A 21735-nucleotide genomic window follows, 5' to 3' on the forward strand; every position below is an offset into this window, starting at 1 on the left:
CTCCACAAACAGTCAAGTAACAGATTACATCCATGTCCGTCCAGACTCGTATGTAGCCATGACAGTTGACGATGCTTAAACTATGGATGCTGCTGCAAAGAAGCCACATCTAAAATGGATGTTTCATACACATCCTCAACCTGGCAGCACAAAAGATCTGTACAGTCTCCACAGTTTATGAGTTATGATGTTGAGTAATGGCCAGGAAAGTGTTTTTGCAGGACATTGTGATGTCACAGTGAGGTGTACCTTTGACCTTTAGATATAAAATGCCATTACTTCATCATTTTATTCTATAAGCCTTTTTATGTGAAATCTTGTCATAATTAGCGTATGAATGAATCACCAAATCTAATCAGTTCATTTTTGAGTCCAACTGGACATTTATGCCAACTTTGATTTAGATTACGCATTTATAAGAATGGGATGGAAGAAGGAACGAACATACATCCGTATGAAACCCAAAAGCATCATGCATCTAGCTACGGCAAGGCATGGAGGCATTATAAACTACGGGACTATTATCACTTCACCAACTTTAAGCAGCTGAAGATGACAAAATGTGCAAGAATAGGAGCGTAGTCAATGGCATGTTTTAATTGTGTTCTTATTATTATTTTACTTGTACTTATCTATACTCATTTCCATTTGTTATGTTCTCTCTTCTTTTCATCCGTTATTAAGGGAGTAGAATTAATAAATGTACATGTCTGTCTACATTAGTGTTTTCTGGGCACAAGAAACAGGGAAAGCAACAGAGGTGACATCTGGCTTCATATCAATGCTGTTTCCTGAATTGGTTTTATTTCTCAAGATGTTCTACTGATATGCCTTCAATATCCTAGGGTTAGGTTTGACTGACATCCCTCATCACTGCGTCTCTATAAGCTCAGTTTGTTCAAATTCATAAATTCAAGTAAAATTTTGAATATCAGAAAAGAAGATTGTGGAGTGTGGAGGTGAACTGAACTTAAAAAAGACCAAAGCAATAAAAACCCAAGTACAAAGTGAAGAAATTATTCGCACCTGCACTGTGTTGGAGCAGGGCCGCAGTGACATCAGCATGCCTGCACTCTGACGTCAGCACCAACCTGAGAGGCCGACCTTTTGAGCGCTGCAGGCTTTTTGTTTTGATTGTCTTGGGGTCTGTGTGAGCAGGGCACTTTTTTATTTTTCATGTGGCTGTCACCACCTCGCCTCTGGTCACTCTCCCTCTTTCCCACCACTTTTTAAAAGCAGTCATCTGTCAGCTCACTGTTTAATGTCACTGCATCGGACTGTCTTTAGACCCATGATACTGTTTGTACAGTTACTGTTTTCTGACTTTAATTAGCTTGTTATGATGCTGTGGCACATTTGACTGACTGTTCAGTAGTTGTGTGAGCACAAGCAGCAGTTGTTTATGTGACCATGGCAGACATGGACTCAAAAGCCCAATTCCATTTCTTATTTTTCCCCCCAAGCCCTCATTTTTGAGTGCCCATGTGCTCCCTGGAACAGAGGTACAAGGGGTAAAGGCTAGAATCTTCCCTCATGAAATGGGACAACCCTCTAAGACCCTGATGTGTCAACAGTAGATGTCAATGGCGTTTACATAGACAGATGCAATGATGACTATAATATTATTATCATCATTAATTTAAAGACAAAAGAAAAGCGTGGACAGAATTCGTTCACAAATTAACCTTCAAGCTATCAGTCGATCAAACAAGTCATCAAATAAAAAAGGACATTTCTTGATTACCAGGCTGCTAGCAGTGCTCTGTAGGCTGCCATTGGCAATCTGAGCCCCTACCCTGCTTGTCTGCTTTGATATTAGAGGAGCAGTAACAAGTGCGGTAACTTTGCTGCTGGAGTTACAGTTAAATATCAGGCCTCATATGCTGTCAAAGCTACCGAGACAGGCATACTACTAGTGATTTTTTTTTGTTATGCTTGATATTTAAAAAAAAAAAAAAAAGGTACATAATATGCTGACATGACATTAAAAGGAATAAGATGGTTATGATAATTTTTAAATCCCCATTTTTTGTTGCTTCTGCTGCCATCTTGCTCATGATTTCTAATGACACTCGGTTTGGAGCGTGCCTCTGAAAACCCCATTACAGGGCCATGTTAACCCTTACACTTCACCCCACCCCTCTATCCCAGAAGAATCAGGACACCCTTCCTCTAGATGTGAACACGCACAACAGGGGGCTAAGGGCTATTCGGTAGGGGCAAGGCATGTATTATCAGTAGGGGTGGGGGATTCTTCAATGCATCACTATGCAGATGTGGGCAATTTGGCATTTATTTACAAATGTCAATAAATGACATGATGTTAACTGATCAAGAGAGGAAGAACTCAAACTCTTGGGGAGTGCAGCACCCAGACAGTCTAGAGTTAACAAGGCAGCCATTGCAAGCATGTTTTAATTTAATATCTAAATAATGATATTTGCGGGATGAATGTGAAGTAAGTTGTGAATACTTTTTATGCAACAGCCCAGAGACAAATGTTGCCAGAGCAAAGCAGCAATAACCAGTTACGTAAACAAAAAAGACTGGCTGACCAACACACACTGCAGCATTAACTAACTTAAAACACCTCTGTGAAGAAGACATTAACTCTCTGCTCAGTCCATTTCACCTTAAAAAACACCTTCGCCTGGCCTGCTCAGTGTCTTGGCTTTACTTGGAGCTAAAAGTGCAGCAGAGAAGTTGCCCTCTGCTGCTGGAGACATTAAAACAACACAGTGGAGCACTCCAACTCCCTCTTATTTCGTTACTGTTATACAGGCAGGAGAATGTAAGATGATTTCATTTGAATAAATTCATTAATTAATGCAGTTAACTTTTAAAATTAAAAGGCTGTGAAGCATTTACTATTCAACAGTATGTACATTACAAACTATTTCCAGGGAAATACTACAGTATGTAAACACTGGACACTACGCCAACATAAATATCCCACAAATGGATACAATCTAAGTGGCACTTCCTGGTTTTAAAGCTAGCAGTATGCAAGCATTTGGGCTATAAAGTTGATGCGAAAAGGGACCTGGACAAAAGCCATATTTTATGCAAGTAAATTGATCTGTTTATTTAGCTATGGATCACTACAAACACAGTTACTATGTTTTAAAAGTATCAAGCAGTCACTAAAAAAACAATAAATCAATAAATCATGTATAGAAATTTAAAAAATTTGATGCATCAAGATGTATCTTTGATTGTTTTATAATCTTAGAGTCTTAGCTCTTGAATCGGAATCGAATGGTGGGGTGCCTGGAGTTTCCCACACCTAATTATCAACTGGGCACTTAGGGGCCTTTTGGCATGCACCGACTGTACTGCTGACAGTAATCAATAACTGGAGAGTAATAGACAATTAGCTTAAGTTACACCAGTGCATTGCAGGGTTAACATTGCTTTCAGACACCACTTAGGTTGGAGAGTGAGGTCAAAGGCAATAAAACAAACAGCCATTTAAAATAAGAGCTACATAGCTGCCTCAAGCTTCACTATTATTGCTTCAAGCCTGTGTAACGTTAGTGAGGCAAGATGCGATTTATTCAAGAGTCATACGCTTCCTTACAGTGATGCATTTAAAATAATACTGCATACAAAGAGTCTAGAGGAAATGATAAAACACCTGTACGACACGATGCAATCCAAATCAATATCCCTGCAATACAAAACTTCCTTGGGGAAGCCTGTTACATTCGATTTTTGTTGAAACTCTGTCAGACAGGAGATGACTCAGCTATGGTTATTTTTAAGGCCGTGGCTGATTTGGTGTTCTATAATGTTGCTCACATACTAATACATTTGAGTGCAAATATTATGAGGTTTTATGAAGGCAATCTGATGCAGTCCAACTCCTCTATGACAGTTGGAGCAAAAACTCGACATTAAAAAGCTTCAGAAACGTATTCATATCAGCTTTTTGTGTTATTTGCCCAACTTGAGCTGGTATTTTTTCTTGAGTAGTAAATATTTAATGATTTTTTTTAGTTTGTGTGAATCAAACATGATACTATGAAACAGAAAATACCATGACAAATGGAAATGCAATTGAAGACGTACAGAAAATTTGTGACTGTGTGACTGACACATACCTGTGATGGCTGACTTGTAGCTCTCCAAGAAGCTGATTCTTGAACCACTGGTCAAAGTCCACATTGTCAAACAGCTCATAAGCTGCCAGCCCCACTGCATTGTATACTGCAGACAAAACAAGGTACAACAGTAAGAAAATCATTATCATTTCGTCACAGTTTCCACAGTAGCACCGAGAAAAGTGCAGTAAACAAAAGTCTAAGTTATGAAAAAAGTTAAAAAGACATGGCTTATGGTCCTGAAATGAGGCACAGAACACTAAAATGTGAGTCATCGTGTCATTGACAACTTCTTAAAGGAAATAGCCGCGTTATGTCCCCTACAGGACGTTCTTGTTTCACGTTTTTAATCACACATAGACACTGAAAAAAAACCTGACAAGTGATGCAAAGGTTTGATTATTTTATGTGAGCAAAAAACCTCAAACTCATGACTAGAGAATACAATATCTGAAAAGAAATGCTGTGGAATTGTTGGCTGCTGAAAAGCTGACACTGAGCTGCAATCCTGGATGGACAGCCAAGAGCTAAACCTTGCATTGCAATGGCTGAATAGATGGAAGCTGGACTGTATTGCTTCATGTATAGCTGAACAACAGCTGGCATAACTTGGTATGAAAGAGCAGCTGAAAGAGTATAAAGAGTTGGAATAATGGGAAAAGGATAAAGGGGGCAAAATATAGCGTAAGCCATGAAAGGTGTTTAAATGACAGTTCTAGTGTAAGGACTTACGCCAGCTTAAGTGTACAAAGAAGGAGATGAGGTGTCATTCAAATGTCATAGTTGGAAAAGGGTAAACCATCAGCTGAGGTCTAATCGTGTAAACACTTCAGCCTACTCGAGAAACCCTGGTAAGCTCCTGTTACCTTGGGACAACCTATTCACAGTTCAGCGATCTAATGTTTCCTTTAGTTATGCTACCATGGGCACACTTGCATGTGTGTCTCCTCAAATGCTGATTATATGTTATGGTTTATGTGTGTCAGATTGTAAGATATGCATGTGAGTTGGTGTAATAGCAGCAATAATGTAGACTGCACTTGAAAGACAACAGGGAAAAAGTTGAAGGATGAGATTAGAGAAGAAGATGACAGTATGAGAACAATATAATATCGTCAGATAAAGGGAGAGAAGCCATTTGAGTAGAAGAGATGCTTCCTGGTACTATTTATATTTTATCTTTAAAGGTAATGAAACTCTGATGTGGCAAAAAGAATAAAGAGACAGGAAATAGACAAAGACAGAAGGGAGGAGATTTAATATTACTTTAATTCTCTATTAATAAGTGAGGCTGGGATAGGTAGTATATTGGGATCTACTGTATCTTTAAGCGAGTGTTTATCTCTTTCACCTTTGCAACATAGCTAAAATCAGGTCTCAGATGCAATCAGCAATCCTAAAATTCAAGCATTTGTATCTACCAGACTGGATTGTCATGTCATATCTGTGCTGTGCCAGTGCTAGCAGTCTTCAAATGGTTTAGAACGCCACAGCAAGAATCCAAAACTATAACTAAAAAAATGTGATCCTATCACATCAGTTATAGCTTCCCATCATTGGCTCCTGATCCATGTCGGATCAAATCTTTTAAGTGCTTCTAATTTCTCACAAAATTGTAAATGTCCACATCACTTCCTCCCTGACAACTTGCCTTTCTACCTGTCTGTCCTTAAACATTATCCTGCAATCTGCTCTCAGCATACAGAGCCCCTGTCTGTCCCCAGAGTTCAAAAGAAGTCAGCACAGCCACAGAGTTTTTTCCTATCATGCCCCTTTCCTCTGGTATACCCTATCTATGGACAGAAACAGAATGTCTGGTAACTTTCAATTAGTTGCTTATTCTTTCATTAATCGGTTGGTGGGTCGGTCTCAGTCTCAATGTATAATTTTATGCCTGGTAGTCCTGCTGACAAAATAATATTAACTTTACGCCACTGCCTCTCAATAACCCCCTGTTGTTTGTGTTCCACAAGCACTGTTGTGTGCCTCTCTGTTTCTGTGTCTCTTTTTCCCTCCCTTTTTCTTTTGACTCAGGTTTCTCTGTGAGACCATCAGCCATCCTGGGACCTCTCTCTAGCCCTTTTTAAATAGGAATTGTGCAAATTTGCGGGAAAGACCAATCAGTTTTCGTTCAGCATTGGCAGTATAAAAACAAAATCGGGGAGTGCAGCGAAATGCCGCCTGTCTACTTTTGTTCATACAGAATATGCCTTTTTCGGGGCAATGGGGGGCGTGAGCAAGTAACAAAACATGTATCTCAGCGTGTGACGTAAACAGTGATGTACTCCGAGGGAAGCTGCGGCTGGTCAGTCCTTCGGCAATTCACTTGTAAATTGGACCGTCCTTCACCATCCTCGTCATTTAATGGTTAATGGCCTCTTTGTCTGCGAGGGCAAGGAAGGGGCGCAATTCCTTGCTCATCTTTACAGTGCCTTTCAGGTCTGCATTTCCCTCTTGCTACTAGCTGCTCATTCCTGCTATCAGCTGTTTCCTGTTAGTTCACCACCAGTGGCTCGCACGTGCGGCATCATCAACAGCTCCTCCCACAAGTCACTTCCGTGGTGGAAGGGCATCTCGTTCTTTTTAAACCAAAAAGGTTCCGCCATTATGTTTACCCCTATGTGGCTGAAAATTGGGCACCTTGGATCAACTCACCAATCCGGCTCTGTGTGTCTAAACGCTCGCAGCTTGCCTGCAAAATGGCCCAACATTTGCCAAAAACCTCCATGAGATTCTCTCTCAGTGTGTGTTTGTGTCATTCACATTTGTCTGATCATTTCTGTTTTTGTATAATCTGTATTTAACCAGGTAATTCATTAAGAAAATGGTGGCCTGGTATCACGTGCTTCAGTTTTGCTTCTTGTGTTTGTGTAGCCTGTCCTCTTTCCAGGCTACATGGTGGAGAGATGGTTGTGTGGCTCAGGCTCGAGCTGTTTGGTGAAACCTGGAAGCTGCTTGACATCCTCCTGGATCCACTTTTTACCTATGTTCCTATGTTCACATTTAATGTTTGAAGTTTGTCATATGGACTGTCTGTATTTCACTTTTATTATGATGTCTGTCCTGTACACATGACATCTATCCCTCCTCAGTTACGCACCCTGAGGTTTCTTCCATATTTCCAAGCTGAAGGGTTTCTTGGGAGTTTTTCCTTATCAGAATTGAGGGTCGTGAAGGACAGAGGTGTCATAAACACTGCAGACTGTGAAGCCCCCGCAAGGCAAATTTGTGACTTGTGACATTGGGCTATATAAATAAAACTGACTTGATTTGTGTGTGTGAAAGGAAGAAAAGCCAAAGCAAGACAGAGATATAAAACACTGCAGGTGTCTCTTGGCGGAAAGATCCAAAAACTTATGGAGCAGCTAAACACCTCTCAGACATATCCTCTCTCGTTTATCATGACAAAAAGATGGATACATGGAAGGACAGTCAGAAAAGATGGATGGTCCACAGGTGCTGATGCAGTGGCCAAAGTCCTTACAACAAAAAACAAAGCTTTGAGGGGCTACTATTTATAGGTAAATAAAACTGGCAGGACATTTGAAACTCTCGAGAAGAGTAACACAAGCATTTTTCTTCTGCTTCCTTCCTTCCTTGGAGGGAAGACTGGAGTGAAAAGGCAGCTGAGAGCTCTGTAGTGTGTGGGTCCTCACCATTCTTAATTCTTTTTTCGTAGTTTATCACATTTGTTTTGTTGTTGACAAAGTCCTTTGTTTGTTGCTCCTGACAGAGTTTGGCCTGCCTTGGAGGTAAAGTATACTTATTTCCTGGTCTACAGCCCTGGTTTATTATTCTGGCTTTCCAAGATGTGATGTTCATAAGTTTTCAGTGGTCCAAAAGGGCCTCTCAGAGAGCTAATGGCGTAGTGAAATATACTTACTCAGTTCTTGTGCACAGTGTTTCAGAAAGGGGAAGATAAGCTGCTGCCAGTGTTGCACTAAAATGACAAATGTGGGACTGATACCAGGGCTCCAAAAATATGTAAACACCTCATGGATGTCTGCAGTAACTAAATTAAAAGCTTTGGTTTATATCTGGTTGAATGCCAGTTAGCAACATTTGTCAGCTATAAAAAGTCTCAGCAGGTTGTCTTGATTTTGTAGCAAATATGGTTGTTACGTAGCGCTGTCTGTTACATATGACAAATCTCTTTGTACCACATAGGGTGGGCTTCTGTGCCTGTTCCAGTCTGCTGCTCATTAAAGCGAAACAGTATAGATGGAGTGCTGCTCAGGTAGGGAAAAGGCGGCCCTCTTTGGAGATCCAACTACTTTATAATTGATGAAGACAGCTGAGGTATTTAAGGGGGTAATTAAATAAAAAACCTTTCATATCTCATGGCTATTTAGTCATAGTAGCAGTTAAAACATGTCTAGACATTTTAACCATTAAGGCCACCATCAAGGCCAACATATTAGTATTTCACCTCTCTCCTCTTCTGTAGCACTCTCTTCTTTTTTAGGCATCTGGGTCCTTTGAAAAATGTCAAGTGCTTTCTTGCCTGTGTTTACTTAAAATGTTATTACTAAGAAGTTCTAAAATATCTTTTATATATCCTTTTATGTGTTTATTGTCGTTTTGTCCTGATGTGTGATTTCCTCTGCTGAACGTGTCTGTCATGTGACTTTACCTGTCAGAGCTAATCACATGAATGCTTATACATACTGGTCATGGGACTACTTATGGGAAACAGCCAAAAAGACAACCGTTTTTTATTTGCCCCAATGAAAGCCTTAATGGCTGAAACGCGTAGGCATGTTTTAACTGTTACTATGACTAAATAACTATGAGATATTAAAGGCTTTTAAAATAATTACCCATTTGAGTGCCTAATAGTTTTTCCAACAATTCTAATCTCAGTTATATTTTGGGTTTTACAGCAGTGTAATTAAGGTCTGAAGCCCTGTTCGCACAGGAACAGTATTACCAAAGGACCTCATGTGATTTAGAAAGTACCCAACCCATGTGCATGTCATGCGGCACATCAGCATGCACACAAGTCTGTATTTTACTTGGATTTACTGACATAATTCCCCAAATATGATGCGCATGACTAACACAGCACCACCAGCAGTGATTGTTTTTTGTTTTTTATGTAATAGCACCAATTCTGCCACACACTGTGACGTCATCCATCTCATCATCTTTTGAGATTTTGCTCTTCTGATGGATTTGAGCTTGAGATGAATCTCCTAAATATGCACCCGAAATGCTGTCAAAGCTTTCATTTATAATTGTGAAAGCAGCCTCTGTATTTCTTGACAGTAGAGGAGGCAGGAAAATGGTGAGGAGAAAACAAAAAGCCTTGCAAAAATACATGTGTATACATACAACTCCAAATCACAGTTGTGTTATTTCACACAGTTTGCAACTAGTATTATTACATGAATTCTGAGTGTGCCAAAATCTGATGGGTAATTTGAGATGGAATTTCTACTTGACAAATTACAGACATGGTCGATTTGCACAGGATTAAGATGACAGACAACCCTTGCACTTATTACAAATTACAAGTAGGGATGCACCGAAAAGAAAATTTGTGGCTGAAGCCAAATAAAATTAAACGCTTGGCCGAATACAGAGTACTGAATACCGAATACAGTTGTTTAGTTTTTCATTAGTTTTTGCAGATGAACCCCCTCCAGATTAGTGTTGTCATGGTACCAAAATTGGGACCCATGGTACGGTACCAGTGAAAATATCATGGTTCTGAGTAGTATCATGATACCACAGCGAAAATGAGGCAGATGTGCCTTTTGTCATTTATAAAAAGATAAATCACTTTTCTATAATACATCAATGATATTTCAATGGAATAAATTACTTATTGACTTATTCATACTTCAAAAACAGCATCAATCAGTGATTAACATAGGGGGGATCAAAATAATATAAATAAATGAAATAAAAATCAACCAGCCACCCTCCTCCCCTGACAAGTAAAGAACAGTCCCTTCATAAGTAAAGAACAGCCCCTAAAGTGCGGTGAGATTTGTGGACCACTACCTGCCACAAAGAGAGAAATGTGAACGGCTCATTTCTCCTCTGACACGTCACATACCTGTGTGCCGCCACGGCTCGGCTGTCCAGGTACTTTTGGGCAGTCATGACGCCAAGAAGAGGACGTTATTGGAGCCAGACTTCTCCGTCGCCAGTAAGCCTTATCTTGCGCCGCGGAGCACTATGGCTGCCATATTTGACAGGTGACCCCCGTTCAACCCACAACCGGCGGGATTCGCCTTTCGTTTCTGCTGCTGGTTGAAATCTGTACTCACACAGCGTGCTGAATGATTTATTTTGCTTGTGCAAAACTATTTTAGCCGCAAATGCAAGTGCGGTGACGGACGGAGTAAAATATCGCCACACTGCCGACATTTTACTCCGTCCGTCACCGCATGCTGTTTGATTACGTTATCAAAACACGCCACTATTATTCGGTCTTGCTTTTCACTTATTCCACCGAATACCGAATGTGTGTTTTTTTGCAATATTCGGCCAAATATATTCGGTTACCAAATATTCGGTGCATCACTAATTATAAGAGAGATCCCGTCTTGGGAATAGGGCTCTAATCTATAATGATATTAGCACTTTCATAATTATTGACTAATTTCAGATTGCACCTGCTGTTATGAAGTGCTGGCTCTTCAGCCAGCTTTTGCTCTCAGAGCCACAATTACATGTCACTGCTGCTGCCACAGCACAGCTTCATCATCCAGTGATGTCTGCTGTTTTATCAACACTTTCAGCCGACTGCTGAGATCTCTGCAGGCACCCAGCTTTAACAGAGGCCCTAATAGCAGGCAATCCCAACTGTCTGTAATTTAGTTGTGTATGCCTTAAAACCACCAGAGAGGCAGCCCTGACCTGCCACAGAGTTATAAATACTAAAAGGAGGTAGAGAGGGGGAAAAAGAAAGGAAAGAAGGAAGAAGGGGGAAACAAGGTGTTCGTGGACCTGAGAGCGAGCAGTACAATAAGAATGGATTCACATAAAAAGCTACCAAAATGGGAGTCTATAGGTACAATTATCCTTTTCATGTGGTTATTCAGACTTTATGTCTTCACCTAAAATGACTGTAGCTTTATTAAAATCTCAATTTACCCAGCTCTCCCTTTACCATCTGTTTGAGATTGTGGTTGGAGAATTTTAATAAAGCAAATTTAACATCCTTCATATTTTGTGTTGCAGATAAAATTGTAATTTAGGCAAAATCAGACTCTTATTAGTCCAAATCACTCATTTAACACACCTTGCATAACAGATGACAGCAGTTATTAAACCAGCAAGAGAAGTTAAAGCCTTTGACGTACCTGCATCCTTCATTAGCAGCTGAACAGAGTCTTCCACATTGGTTGGACCTGCAAAGACAGAAACACTCTGGATTATTTTATTGGTCATACAGTCAACATATTTCTCATCTGATTTATTGGACCCAGTTACCACATCATAACACAGTTGCAACCTGAAGAGACCTCGAATCAACAATATCAGTCTTGCCTCAATCATTTAACTTGTCTGTTTCCTCCCTCTCTATTAGTTCTTGTTGTGTACTCAGTTCTCAAAATCAATAGCCACCTCCCTTCAACCATAGAATTACAACAATCTGGCCTCTTCCTTGCTCCGGCAGAACCCATTTCCACTCTGTCACTTGAAGACGAAAGCAGCTTGGGAGACAAGCCAGAAGCGGACCCTGTAATCTGGCCGTTTGAGCAATGGCGCTGCTAATTCAGCAACAGAGCAAGAGCTACACGCCAGTGCCACCAGGGGACCAGTGGCTGAGTGGTGTATGTGTGTGTGTGTGTGTGTGTGTGTGTGTGTGACCATCTAGACGGCCATGAGTGGTTGTAATGGTGGAGGTTGTCCCTAGGGAACTTGAAGGTGCTGTCAAGCTTATAGATTGCATGTTACACATACTGTGAATGCTAAGAGCAACATGGACAAACCCACACGCTTTGCTGCCTTCTGATATATGAAATATGTATCACTTACTCTGAGGCAAGGCAACATTTCATGATGGGAAATGGGGTCTGACATCTGAGGCCCATTTTCTGTCACAGGGAGGCAGTCTGTATGTGCAGTGCAAGGCAATTTAATCTGTGTAGTATCTTCAAACGCAAAGGCAAAAAGACACACTCTGGGGAAAGGGGTAACATTTTACTGGGTTTTAATAACCAACTATAGGAGCATTAAAGAGCACTAAGGTAGATTAACTTTTTATAAAATTAACTCAAAGAGGACCAGTCTATACATTGCTGACCACCACACAACCAACTTGAATGTACCCAGGGTGTCGCCTGATAAAAGGTATATTCATCAAATTCAGTGCCCCATATCGCAATTTTCCAAGCTACTGTAGCTGTCATATTTAGCGGGACCCGCCTGAGTGCAGTTCCCATGGGAACGCAGCCAGTTTCATCTGAAGTAGGTTGGAAAAAATAATAGATGCAGACAGGTCTGTTGCCAATGTGTTTGTGAGAGAGAGTGGGGCAAAGAGGGGCAAGTGTTGTCAAAAATATCAATTTATCACTACTTAAATTATTTAAATCTTTGAAACCGTTTAAATACACTGTGCTTACTCTCCCTTATTGTTAATGTTTACCAGAGTTATTCTGCTGTTCTCTGCAACTAACCAAGAAAAAAAGTTTTCTTTGTCTTATTTTAACCTTCATCTTTCATAAACCTTTTAACTTGTATTCCCTCAATGTCAATTTTTTCCTGTGGTATTAAAAGTGGCATCGAATATCAATATTTGTCAAGGTATTGCACCTAAATTAGAAATTCCAGTATCATGACACTACAAGAAGGGGCTGAGCAAATCAATGCGCTGCCCGCAGCTCTGCATTGAAATAAGTTTTTACCCATATTAAATAGTAAAAAAAAAACAAAAAAAACAATATGTGGCGGTTAATGCTGATGTTGTGGTGGGCCACCGATAACAAATCAATGTATAGAAAATCCTGAGAGCTCTGTCTCTTAATGTTATACAGGTCAACAGGCTGCACCTGTAGAGATGGCAGCGGACTGGGTGGTGGGGAGAAATCCAGACAGGGAAGATGGGAATGCAACATGGGAAGTGTGGACATTTGTGTTGCTGTGTGGGGCTCCGTTTCAGAACCTTTACACACCTAGCATGACTAAAACATGCAAATTAATAAAGTCCTAAACTGAGATCAAATACACTGAAAGAAGGGGTCTTGGTGATAACATTAGGGTGAATTTAATGCAGCGCTGTACCTGAAAAAAATGGTGATAAGTTCATGTTTCCTTGCAGTGAAAGGATGTTAAATGATTGCTGAAAAGAGAGCAGACTTTGCTTTTGGCATGCAAAAATATTTTTGATTTGACATTTAACCGACCCTGGAGATTCTGCACCATATCCAGCAGCACCGGTATAAGTGTCTGGTTGTAGTTGTGGAAGATATCCAGGAACAATACTTCTGTGCAAGGCTATATAGAGAAAGAGAGCAGAGGGAACAAAGAGGAAGACAGTTAATTGGCAGAATAGATGGTACACTATATGCAGAAGCCATCATAATCGTTCATTTTGTTGTTCTCCCAGCTCTCCCCATTCTTAGCAGCCTGCTTTAGTTTGGGTTGGGCAGGTGATGTCAGTGCATTCCTCTATATACACAGAGAACATTTTACACAAAGAGGCTTGTGCACAAACACACACAAACAATGGCAAGCGATGCACTGAGCTCCCGGTTCAGTAAAAAGTCAATGTGAAACTGTCAGGGGATTTGTGTGTGTGTGTGTGTTTGTGTTAGAGAAATGTGCACCCACCTTCAGTAGTTTATTGGGTTTAGACGTTGCAAAAAAATCAATATTAAATAAACAAAGGTGTAAGGGATTTGACAACATGGGCCAGTGCATGAATGCATGCTGTTGGGGTCATCTCACAGGATGTGGCAGGGGTATGACCTTTCCAACCTGGTGGCAATCGGTCAGGTGACACTTCCGAAAAGCCAATCCAGCTTTACAGGATTAAGATTAACACAAACCCTTGTTCTGTTTGGAAAATATAGGCAGCTGGTATTATTGATAGGGAGAGGTCATCTATATAATCAGCCACTGGGATTGGCAACCATGAGAGGAATATATGGATCGTGACATTTGATCCATGAACCATGCTGAGCACCACAGTGTGTTAATACGAAGGTCAAAAGATGATGAACACTGTATGGGAAAAGTTACAGGTTCCTGTGTCAAGAGTTATACTACACAGACAGGAACATATTTGTATTCAGATGCTAGGTTAGGCAGCCTATAGTTCTTCGCACAGATTTGCAGAGACATTGACACAGGGGTCATGTTAACCGGATATTCTCGGTCATTGACCGATTTCTTACAACAATGACCAGAAAATCTGAAGGCCGTCGGTCATTTGACTGGTTGTAATTACCACCCCTGCCCACTTGGCGGCAGAGTGCACAGTCAGTGGTTTAAGTGGCTGCCGTTTTCACACTGCAGAGAAAAGGCATTCATCTGCTTCATGTAGCGTTGTTAACATAACGGCCTGGACACACCGGACGCGTTAGTGCCGCAGAAGTCCTGCGAGTATACTAGCAGGCGCTTGACTGTCCACACAGGCAGCGCATTTCTCCTGCGCTCTCTGCGCCGGTTATACATCGACTCCACTCGTCTGTTCCCGTCAGTACTCGTTTTTTCAAATCAACAGGTCATTTTAAACATGGGTAAGTCCATATTTTAATTGTTTTTTATAACGTAATAAGTTAATGACAATTTGTCATTGCATGTCCATGTATTGAGCGTATTGGATTAACACTGAATGAATAGGGCATATTGTTCTGACCATTTTATTTATGTAGTCTGTAGGCTCGGTGACACAAAATTAAAATTGTAATGAAGTGATTAGGGTATTGAAAAATGTGTTCGATTATGCACTGTTGTGTTATTTTAAATTATAAACATGGTATTCCCTCACGTTCGCCAGTGCATGCTGTTGTTATTTTATTTTGAAAATTGGCTGGATTCTCTCGTCTTTTCTGTGTCCGACTTCCTGTTTGGTACGATCTGCTCTATCCAGCTTGACAGAAGCGCTCACGGCTCGCGTGTAGACCAGACGCCAAACTGAAGCACTGCAGTGTGAGGATGTCTGTTCATCTTTTCGTTCATGTCCTTATTAATGCACACTTTATAACTTGCTTGTTGGATTTATTAAAATGAACGAATGAAAACTAAATGTCTTTGAATATCTTTATTATCATTTAAAAACGAAAATTAAAATGATAGATTATGACAGGATTTTTACGACAGCGACGAAAAAGTCTAGCACAACCTCTGCGTTGGCATGGATCTTTGCAAACTTCTACTTTCAGGGACTGTGATTATTTTACAGTGTAAATTAATTCAAAGATATTGTTAACTCATTTTTTTAGTATCTGAGAAATAAACATTGACTAAAACAAAGTGCTATAATGTTCCTCCTGTAATTGTACAGACCTGGGGGGCTGCCAGGCCAATGGGAACCTATGGCTGGCCAAAAAATGCCAAACAACCATTACAGTGTTCCCCTGTATTCATTCTGCAGAAATGCACCACACACTGTTAACTGCAGTGGTGTCCTAACAAAGGAATACTTAACACATGTTTCCCAAGAGGTGCATAGGTGAGGGACAAGCAGAGCATAGACTCACAAGTCAGTCTTTAGACGCTTTGCTTGACTAAAGACTGATGACTTTCTCCCTGATTTTGTGTTTAGATGGGCGGATACAATTTCAGAGTTTAAAAAAACTCCCTACGTTGCAGAACTAATAGTAAATCCGCAGGGCAGTCCTTTGGTGGCTCGCTGAACTCTTGTGCTCGTACACATAGTCCGACCAGAAACATGTGCAGCGGTACGAAATGGCTTAAGTCACTGTAAGTGCTTCATTTCCGCAATCTTGTGGACTGAGCACACGTTTGATAAAACAGAGTTAAATCTCTTGGCATCCATTTTCAAGCTCTCTGTGTGTTTGTGTCCCTGCAGATGAGAAAAGGGGGAGCGCACATTTCCAGGAGGGCGTGTCCTTTTCAAAAATGCAAGAGGCGTTGCTTTGTTGCCAGCCGTTTTTTCCGGTGTGTTAAACACACTTTAGAAAGGAGTGTCCCCAGACTATTAGAAGGCGGAGATCTCTGATTGTCTGGTGGCGAGACTAAGCAGAGCACAACTTGTAGAAAAAACTCCTGCACACTGTCTGACTTGCAAACATAATGATTTTAATGCTGCAACGTTTCGGTGACTAGACCTTTATCAGGCAAATAGTTTTGTAACAAAGAGAAGCCATCTTAAGTAGGAGTGGCTGTGAGTTTGGCTGTGAGTTTGCAATCAAAACATAGTTCTGGATATGATGTAGAATTTCTGCCAATAGATGCCCCTATGTCCTAAACACTGAGCCTTTAAAACAGATTGGCGATGCAGTCTTGCAGTCATTGTTCTCATTGTTAATGGAAACTCAACTTCTGGCATGTGCTCCTGGTGTTTTTCATCACTGTTTTGGAAGAAGGAAATAATTGGAGTAACCCAGGAACCAGCTTTAAAAGTGACATGTCCTCTTTTTAAATAAGCACTGTGCAGTCAGTCTAATTTATGCCAATGGGAGAGGTGGTTCATGTCGATTTTGAAAAGGCTCTCAAGTGTTCATTTTGAGAATGAAATTTGGTGTGGAGGCAGGTGGTAACGGCCGGCCCATCCACCAGGCCAAAACTTTCACACTAGGAGAAATACTGTAAAACTCTTGGGCCTCTCTTCAATTTATAGTTAAATCCCTTTTATTAGGCCAGCTGGTGTTTATAGCTTTTAAAGTGTTCATCAGTTTTTTAAGTATTTTAACAAAAACACTTACCGAACAAAAAGGAACAGTGATGCAATAAAAATTGAGAAACACTGCTCAGTGTTTTCTACTGAGAATTCTGAAGTGTGAAGTAATTAGCTTCCTAATAAGCTCTCATGTGATGCCACTTTTTTCTGCTGCACTGTGCTCAAATGAAAAAGAACTTTTACAACAAGACCTTGAGGTTCAATCAATCAATGTTTGACTCTGCTTCAAAAACAGCAGAACAGAAAGTTGTCATCTGAAGTGATGAAAGTAAGTACATGGGGCTCAACACTGAAAGAGAGGCAAAGAGAAATGAGGGGTAGATAAAAAAATATGACATTAAATAAGAGATTATGTCATGACACAGAAAAACAGCTGAAGACAAACCACAGCTACAGAGACGAGATCGAAAGCCCTGGAGACCACTAACAGTTTAATGATGCTACAATGTATACAGCTGCTCCGTGCCACCACATAAAATACTGTATTTTTTAAAATACGGCACACACTAAAGGATATTTGTGAAAAAAACGTGACATCACAGCCCCAATAAACTGAAATCTTCTGCAGTTATGGTTCTTTTTATCAAAAAGAGTGGACTTAAAGGGATAGTGCACCCAAAAATGAAAATTCAGCCATTATCTACTCACCCATATGCCGACGGAGGCCCTGGTGAAGTTTTAGAGTCCTCACATCCCTTGCGGAGATCAGCGGGTGGAGCGGCCAGCACACCTAATGGTAGACGGCGCCCCAGACTAACATCCAAGAACACAAAATTGAATCCACAGAGTATCTCCAACATGCTCATCCATAGTGATCCAAGTGTGCTGCAGCCCCAACATAAAAAGTTGTTTCGAAAAACATCATATGAACTCTGTTTTTAGCCTCACTGTAGCCTGTAGCTCTGACTGCTTCTCTGTGCTCCGCGCTCACATGTGCACGCTCAGGGTGATCGGTGATGCACGGTCTCTGAAGAGCAGCAGTCTCGTCAGTACTGATGTCCAGATTCTCAAGTGCAGGCATCGCCAATTCCCAGTCTGAGCAGCAAAGACTTTCCTCATCCGTTGGCATTGCTTTGCATTTGAAACAACTACACCACCAGGTTTCCAGTGCTCGACTCCGGTATTCAGCTGCTGGCTGATGCTCATGAGCTGCGACGTTTTTCCGAAACAACTTTTTATGTCGCGGCTGCAGCACACTTTGATCACTATGGATGAGCAGTATGGAGGTACTCTGTGGATTCAATTTTGTGTTCTTGGACGTTAGTCTGGGGCGCCGTCTACCATTAGGTGTGCTAGCCGCTCCCCCCGCTGATCTCCGCAAGGGATGTGAGGACTCTAAAACTTCACCGGGGCCTCCATCGGCATATGGGTGAGTAGATAATGGCTGAATTTTCATTTGTGGTTGCACTATCCCTTTAAGGCTCAAGTTCTGTTTTTGTCTCACTAAATGTAAACTTTTATCTCAGCAAATCAGACATTTTTGTTGAAGCACTGAACATTTTAAGTTTCTTTTTAACAGCATTCCTCTTCTTACTGTTTGTGCTGTCGAGCGAGGCGCACCAGAGAGTTGCTGCCATGGTTGAGGACTGTGTGTACAACCACCATCACTGTGCACTTACAAACACAAAAGTACTTGAAATCACGGAGGACCACTTTCTGTCTGAGCTTCTGCTTCCCCCTTCTCAGGTAATCAATATCATTTCTTAGTGTGTGTGTGTGTGTCTTCACTTACCCGTAGACTGTATTTCCAAGAGTCACCACCTGTTTCTTCAACAGCTAGGAGAGAAGAGAAAAGAAGAGATCAGAGGAGTGGTTGTCTGTGGAGGACTACTGTCAAAGTTAACACTGCTACAAGCGTAAACTACATTCTGGGCTGACAAATGTTTATCTATTAGGAAACACTGGTCTGGGGATTATACATCTGTCAGAGCTCTTGTCAGGGCAAAAGTGCAAACATATTTTTACACACTTGTGTCTTTCTGACTACAGTACTGAATCCAAATGTCACCGCACTGAGCTACAGCATTATGCCCTTATGTTCTCAGCTTTGTAAAGTCAGTGAGTGTGTAAAGCTTTATTCATACAGCATTTAAAGTGCTGCACACACACACAAAAACGCATATATGAATAATATAAATGAATGAATTAATCAAGTCAAAATAAATTACAATATAAAAGACAGCACAAATGATAAAATCCAGAACATAAGATAAGGATGGAGAGTTTTGTGTCTGAGTGGTCAGTGTCACTACATCAGGTCTGTGAGGACCGTGGGTTTTCAATGAAAATAAAATCTGTTACATACATCTTAATCTCTGCCAAAGCGACTAGCAACAATCATGTCTACCCTTGCATCTATGTCACGGAGCATTTAATAAAAACTTAAGCTCTCAACTCAACTCAAATTTATCTATAAGGAACATATAAAAACACCTCACGTTAACCAAAGTGCACACAGGCACGCATCAGGGCAAGCCACATCAGGGCAAACGCTAATGAACAGAAGTAGGTTTTGAGCTTGGACTTTTAAGAGTCAGTGGTGGGGGCGGATCTGATTGGTAGGGGGATACTGTTCTACAGTTTGGGGGCAGACACAGCAAAGGCACGATCAGCCCTGGAGCATGGGACAGCCAGGAGCCCCTGGTCAGCTGACCTGAGGGACCTGGGCGTAGAATAGGGGGTTAGGAGGTCTGCGATGTAGGATGGTGCCAGACCAGTAGCATGTTAAGTATTGCTGCTTTAGTAAAAAACCACCTTCTGCCCCGTAGTTTATAATTCTTGATCTGCATAATAAAATGCTCTGTTGCTTTACATCACACCACAGTAATGCCGTTAATGGTAGATTTTGGGTGAAAGTTGCAGGAAAACCTTTTGTTTGACTGTGCAGATTATCACAGACAAAACACTATTTAAGTAATCAATATTAGAACTATTATCCATGTCTTCAGCACCTAACCTTAATGCATGAATATGACATCACCACAACACAATAAATTCTGGTGAAGTCTGCATCCAAGGCGACATCGCTGACTTCAGTAACTGCCGAACTAAGTAACCCTCGTCATTCTGGACTGAACATGCCTGTTAACTCTGCCAGTCTGCAGCTCCAGATAAGTCTGTGCATTTGGATTCAGCCTGTCTGTCTGGGGAAGTGCTATTACCAAAGCTCTCAGGGTCCTCTTCCCACATTGCCAGCTCTTCCTCTGTGAGAAGGAAGTAGTGTGAGACGAGCCGGCGTCCAATCTCTGTCAGCGTGGGGTGTGTGAAGAATGCTGTCTTGATCTTGTGAGCCTCCAGATTCTCTGGTTTACTGTCTGAGGGCGGGAGGAGGGAAGGAGAGGAGGGAGAGTAACAGACAGAGAAGAAAGAAGGAAGAAAAGAAAGGTATTTAGCTATCCATTATTCTGTCAAACAATACACAGTCATATTAGCACTATCTTCTGTTTATACTTCCCTATACATCAGAGGTTAAAATCTAATTTACAGTGACAATATTAAATGCAGTTTAATCAATACAAATCAAACGTAGGCTGCATACTCAAATGGCTTAATTTCAGGATAAAGCCTTGGCTTGAAACGGTGCACAAAATGGTAAAAGGAGCAGTTCAAGTAATCAAAGGGTTACCACACATTTTCATGGACAAAATTTCAAAACTTTTTCATAACTTTTCAAGGACCCATAATAAAATTTTCATTTCAGAAAAGCACTTTTCTAAACAAACATGCAGGAGAGTCTTGCTTCCCATAACAAACGCCACCACACTATGTCACATATGCACCTAACATCTAAAAGCTGAAGGCTTGGCTGGTGTAAGTCCTGGAAAATGAGAACTGTGCAAGTGTTTTGTTTGTATTAAGCATCAGATAACTTGTTAGAGTGAATTTGCCTTACTTGACATTGTACGCTCCTTGATGCGACTACTGATCATGCCAATGTCGATGCTGTAACGATTTATCATGCGGCGCTATGTTGACGCATTTTGGAGCCACGTTATGTCAACAGCTAACTTACAGAAAATAAATTTGCCCTTACGTTACATTACGAGGAAGGTATTCCCGAACTATTACTGTAACAATCAACCTCATTACAAACAACAAAATTCCATGACTTTTCCAAAACTTTAAATGACAAGACATACTTTGATATAAGCAAACATGAAAATTTAACCTTACTTCCAGTGGCAAACCGTTACCCAACTTGACAGATTTCTTTATTTTCTTTATTCATTAAACTTTAAAACTTCCACTTTACCTGTGGCCCCTGACCTCCATGTCACTAGTCTCACACAGTACTAAGGTCCGTGCTCTAATACTCTCAGACACACATGGGTCTTCCTGTCTGTCCATTTGACTGACAGCATGGCCCTAATAAATAAGTTAGACAGCTGTTCTGAGCCTAGCTGGATCATTCAAGGCTCAACGTTCCCTTTAGCTATGTAGCCTCACCACTCAAAATACTTTGGTTTTTTGTTTGGAAATTGGGAATAGAAAGCAAACCTGAAATCGAACTTAACTCTGTTGACGAAGACACACTGAAATACTCAAACATGCAGATGAAACCAAAGCATTAACACAAAAACCACTAAATCCATGGCTCTGTAGTCTGTCAACTAACGATTGTTCAGAAGGAAGATCTTCAATAAGGCATACCAAAGACCAAACTAGCTGGCAGAACAAAGACATAGTGCTGTGCTGTACGGCTAATGAAGCACTTGAGGCCTCTGTCAGCTTGAAATAAACATGAGCCGTGGTGAGGTACGGTGACGCGGATGGTATTACAGCGTTGTGCTTTTAAAAACACTGTCA

General features: G+C 40.9%; 1 protein-coding gene across 1 annotated transcript in view; it reads right to left on the reverse strand.

Moving 5' to 3' along the window:
- Nucleotides 1-21735, reverse strand: part of ipo11 (importin 11) — a 199963-nt gene that overhangs the window by 131932 nt on the left and 46296 nt on the right. Inside the window, exons 11-15 of the mRNA XM_033619880.2 lie at nucleotides 20091-20243; nucleotides 18662-18705; nucleotides 13466-13556; nucleotides 11420-11467; nucleotides 4104-4209 (exon numbers count right to left, since the gene is read on the reverse strand). Coding sequence (XP_033475771.1) covers nucleotides 4104-4209; nucleotides 11420-11467; nucleotides 13466-13556; nucleotides 18662-18705; nucleotides 20091-20243 — 442 coding nt within the window. The remainder of the gene's footprint in view (nucleotides 1-4103; nucleotides 4210-11419; nucleotides 11468-13465; nucleotides 13557-18661; nucleotides 18706-20090; nucleotides 20244-21735) is intronic.

This window comes from Epinephelus lanceolatus, chromosome 9 (genome assembly GCF_041903045.1).
Source record: "Epinephelus lanceolatus isolate andai-2023 chromosome 9, ASM4190304v1, whole genome shotgun sequence".
Lineage (NCBI taxonomy): Eukaryota > Metazoa > Chordata > Actinopteri > Perciformes > Serranidae > Epinephelus > Epinephelus lanceolatus.